The sequence below is a fragment of the Rhagoletis pomonella genome, unplaced genomic scaffold (assembly GCF_013731165.1).
Source record: "Rhagoletis pomonella isolate Grant_MI unplaced genomic scaffold, Rhpom_1.0 Rhpom_scaffold_00002, whole genome shotgun sequence".
NCBI classification, from domain to species: domain Eukaryota; kingdom Metazoa; phylum Arthropoda; class Insecta; order Diptera; family Tephritidae; genus Rhagoletis; species Rhagoletis pomonella.
In genome coordinates this window covers 107,183,921-107,188,510 of record NW_023458556.1, presented here as the reverse complement: position 1 = coordinate 107,188,510, position 4,590 = coordinate 107,183,921, and the positions used below count along the sequence as shown (strand labels likewise).

Genomic DNA, 4,590 nt, shown 5'->3' with positions numbered 1-4,590 from the left:
TGGAGGTCTATTTACGAGCCCCTCGAAAATTTACGAGGCTAATTTGATGCACAAACGACCTCGTAAACTTCAGTGTTGCCGAGAGGCCGATATTTTTATACTAAAATGTATGATAAAATAATGAAAATAAATGAAAAAAAATAACACGCAAATAAAATGAATGTATTTCATCCACTAACTGTATTGACTTAAGTTTTCTACTAATACTACGAAACAAAAATTGCTTCTCAAAATCCTGGGATTACTAGTTGGGGGATGGGACAACTTCTAATCTTTCTTTAAGGCGTTTAATATTTACATCCCGCATCTGTGAAATTTGAATATTCACATCAACTTCATTTTCCTCAACAACACATACAACTGACATCCGACTTAAAGCATCTACATGGATCATTTGACCTCCCCCCCTATGCTTCACCACGAAATCAAAATTAGCAAAATCTAGAGTCCAACGTGCAATGCGAGGATTAATTAGTTTTTTTTCCAAGGTCAATACTAAAGAATTACAATCCGTAACAACTACAAACGAAATACCGTCCAAAAATGTACGAAACCGCTTTAAAGCATTTACGATTGCCAAAGTCTCCAACTCAAAGCTGTGGTAACGCGACTCAGCTTCAGTTGTTTTCCTTGAAAATTATGCAACCGGATGATATTTATTATTATCCTGTTTTTGCAACAGTACTGCACCATATCCATAAGAACTTGCATCCGTATGTAACTCCGTATCACGTTTGGGATCGAATATACATAACACTGGAGGCTCAGTTAACTTTTCCTTCAATAACGCAAAAGCATTCATACATTCATCTGTCCATTTAAATACCACATTTTTATACGTAAGTTTAATTAGCGGCCTTGCTATACAAGAAAAATTATGAATAAAACGCCTAAAATACGAAAACAAGCCCACACATCTTTGTATTTGCTTAGTATTTTCTGGCACTGGATACGATTTAATTGCTTCCAGATGACTCTCATTGGGCCGAATACCCTTCTCATTTACACAATACCCCAAATATTGTAACTCTCTATATGCAAATCTACACTTTAACAAATTCAAACACAACCCAGCAGCTGATAATAACCGTAATACCTCTGCTAGAATCTTAATATGCTCGTCAAAAGTTTTGGTAGCCACATTTATATCATCCAAATAAACTACAATTTTCCGCGAATCAACAAGTGGTCTGAGAATCATATTTATAAAACGCTGGAAAACGAGAGGTGCATTTGTTAATCCAAACGGCATGTAACAATATTCATATTGACCCATTGGTGTCACAAACGCAGTAAGGGGTATTGAACTTTCACTCATAGGTACCTGGTGAAATCCATTCTTTAAATCTAGAGTACTGAAATATGTTTTACCACCAAGATACTCCAAGCAGTCTTCAATAAGGGGCAACGGATAATGATCCCTGATTGTCAACTTATTTAAGGCTCTATAATCTACACACATTCTTAAAGACCCATCCTTTCTCCTTACAAGTACTATCGGTGACGCATATGGGGAACTGCTGGGTCGTATAATTCCTTGCGATAATAAATCATCAATTGTTCTTTCAACCTCCATTTTTTCTTTAAGGGACAATCTCCTTGGATTACTGTACACTGGCGTATCATTCTTTAGTTTAATTTCCATTGAGTAATTACCAACCCCCAGTTTGCCCCTAGTCTCATACATTGTTTTAATAAGGTTACGCATAATATCTGCATCTGCTTTATTCAATTGGATATCGATATTTATTAGATGTCCGACATCACACTCCTCAGTTAAATTTACAGCTAGAATCACTTTAATATTTTTAGACAAATCATTATAATCCACCAAACAAACCTCATCTAAACCTGCCATAATACGAGCCTCGCAACTCTTCATATCTAACAGAATATTCACTTCAGGGTCAACACCCTTTAAAACAATATATTCTTTTCCTATGATTGGAGCAGCCTCAGAATTACTTGACGGATATTTACATATATCAAAAAGTCGAAGGGCACTTATGACATTGTCCGCTATAGAAATTTTATTTTGATCATTCATTTTCAACAGATCATATTTCTTATATCTAATTGTCTCTATCTGACACAAACCAACTCCCATCCTTCCCAAAAGATCACGCCCCACCAACAACGGCACCACAGCCTCAGAATCTGGCAAAACAAAAAATTTATGTATTAATTCATGCCTACGAAACACGAATTTACAAGTAACAATACCACATACATTCAATCGCTTATTACCCATTCCACGGTAGCACGATAGTTTCCAATCAACATTTACTTCAACCGTTGCGGGCACACATGATCTTCTAATGAAACTGATAGGACTGCCCGTGTCAAACAAAGCCAAGAAAGAAATCAAGTCAGTGCACTTCTCCCTTTGATGGAAAGCAATACTTACCAAATTATTAGGAGCTAAACGTTCAGCTAACTGGCATCGTTCGGGTTCCTCATCATCTCCAACTGCAGCTGCCACCTTTGAATTATTTGATCCACCACGACGAGGGCAATTATGGCGAGTATGCCCAACCTCAGCACATACGAAACACGAATTTGGTGGTCGTCTCGGAGCTGTACATGCATCTTGGTAATGACCGTATTGAAAGCAATTGAAGCAGCGCACACTGTTAATATCAGCCTGACCTTGCTTGACTTCTGACGCAATACTTTTCTGTGTTTTTATGGTTTTCCTCTTTCTCTCGTATCGTTCCATCAACACTTTAAGTTCCCGAATAGACGACGCGCCATACAACATTGATACTGTAGACGTTTTATCATTTAGTCCTTCTATTATAATATCGACTAAATCGGTCTCTGGAATATCGGCTCGACTAGCAATATATTGCATTTCAGTTACATACTGGCGTGGCGTTTCTCCCGATTTGATGCAACGTGATTTTAATTGGTTGAAGATATCTTGCAGCGAAAATTTACATTGAAACTCATCTAACAATGCAGCTTTTATGTCCTCATATGAGCGCACCGAAATTATGTCAATGAATCGTCTTGCGTGACCACAAACCAAATGGCGAACAGCAATCAGTTTTTCACGATCATTACACTGAAGGATTTCAAACACATTCTCCAGCTCAGCAACCCACTTTTTAATATCCTGTGACTCAGACCCCTCAAATTTATTGATCAAAGCATACTTAAATCAAACTTGCGACTGCCCACTTGACCAATCTCTTGCTGCAACTCAGCTAGCTCGCGTTTCTTCCTAGCAATTGCCAGCATGCGATCAAGATACTCCTCCTCTTCAATCATTCTCTCACGTTCACGTCGATCACCATCTTCTGATAATTTATTTTCACCAATCTCTGGCACATTATTGTACACGTTCAGCTGAGCATCTGCATCTGTTTCTTCACTTCTGTTCACGGCACGACCAGCGATTACATCATCGTATAAACCTCTTAACTGGACCAATGTAGCTTCTTTGTCAAATGGGATACCAGCAGCAGCAATAGTGTCCATTACTTGTTGGCGTGTTAATAAATTCGCCATTCCAGCTGATTATTCCTGATTTATTAGAAAAACTGTCAAAATACGAGTCGCTTTCCAACAAAAAATTTTAGGTTGCCCGAACCCCACACCTGAATTGTAATGAGGTATATCGATTTACTATATTTTGTTGGATTTTATTTAAGGCACGTTGTACACTGTTTCTTAAAAAGTACCCAAAACCGGAAGTTGGTTTCCATTACATGTATTGTATGGTTGCCATATTACATTATACATAATTAATATAACACATAGTTGCCATCTCACCTACATACCTACGTATACTTCATTGATATAATACCATGTTTTCATACGATATGAAACGTATTACAATTATTCACTACAATACTATCATTCTTGTTATTAGGGACACGAATTTCGATATTTTTGCCATTCGATACCGATACTTTTTACTCGTAAGTTTTCAAACGATAGTTTTTGGAATCGAGTACCAGAACCCTTGTATCGTATCGAATCCTAAATGCACATGACAAAGTTAATGTGAATAATGATACATTTGTATGACAAATTATTAGAAAATAAAATGAAAACGTCGAAATTTAAATTTCTGGGAATTGAGCAAGACAATTTGTATAAAATTTTTTTTGGTAATATTTGAAATATTTAGAGTTAATTTTCCAAATTCCAAAATGTAAAAATTTGTCCTTACTAAAATTTCTATTGAAAGTTTTGTTGTTAATATTTGTTTTAAACATTCCAATTCTTGCAAATCTATGTCGTACTGTAACCTTCCTTACTTTGGAATTTATATGTAAAGCAATATGGATATATTTTGAGCTTTAAAGAGCAGAAATGTGAACTATCTTAGGTTGGTATGTGGCGCGCCTTCAGTGATGTACATACTTATTAAAGTGCAAAGTGTTAATTCTTTAATAGAAAATGACACCAATATTCGGATTAAATTTTTTGAATTTTTTATCGATATTTGGAATATCGAGTATTTTTATTACGATATTTTTACAGCCCGATATTTTTACATCGATACTGTAAATGAGTACTATATCGATACTTTCGATTCGATATCGTGCCCCTACTTGTTATCACATAGTGTTTAGTGTT

General features: G+C 36.1%; 1 protein-coding gene across 1 annotated transcript; it reads right to left on the bottom strand.

Moving 5' to 3' along the window:
* Positions 1-637: 637 nt before the first annotated feature.
* Positions 638-3,513, bottom strand: LOC118756826. The gene is made up of 4 exons (XM_036491567.1): positions 3,184-3,513; positions 2,248-3,133; positions 1,609-2,157; positions 638-861 (listed from the first exon to the last, which is right to left on the bottom strand). Exons 1-4 carry the CDS (start codon positions 3,511-3,513, stop codon positions 638-640), a joined length of 1,989 nt encoding a protein of 662 aa, XP_036347460.1.
* Between the last annotated feature and the right edge of the window lie 1,077 nt (positions 3,514-4,590).

Coding starts and splice junctions, on each gene's coding strand:
- LOC118756826 (XM_036491567.1), bottom strand. CDS start 3,513: ATGGCGAATTTATTAACACGCCAACAAGTAATGGACACTATTGCTGCT. Junction 2,158..2,247: donor ATCGTGCTACCGTGGAATGG/GTAATAAGCGAT, acceptor TTGTTTTGCCAG/ATTCTGAGGCTGTGGTGCCG. Junction 862..1,608: donor GAATGATACGCCAGTGTACA/GTAATCCAAGGA, acceptor TTTCTTGTATAG/CAAGGCCGCTAATTAAACTT.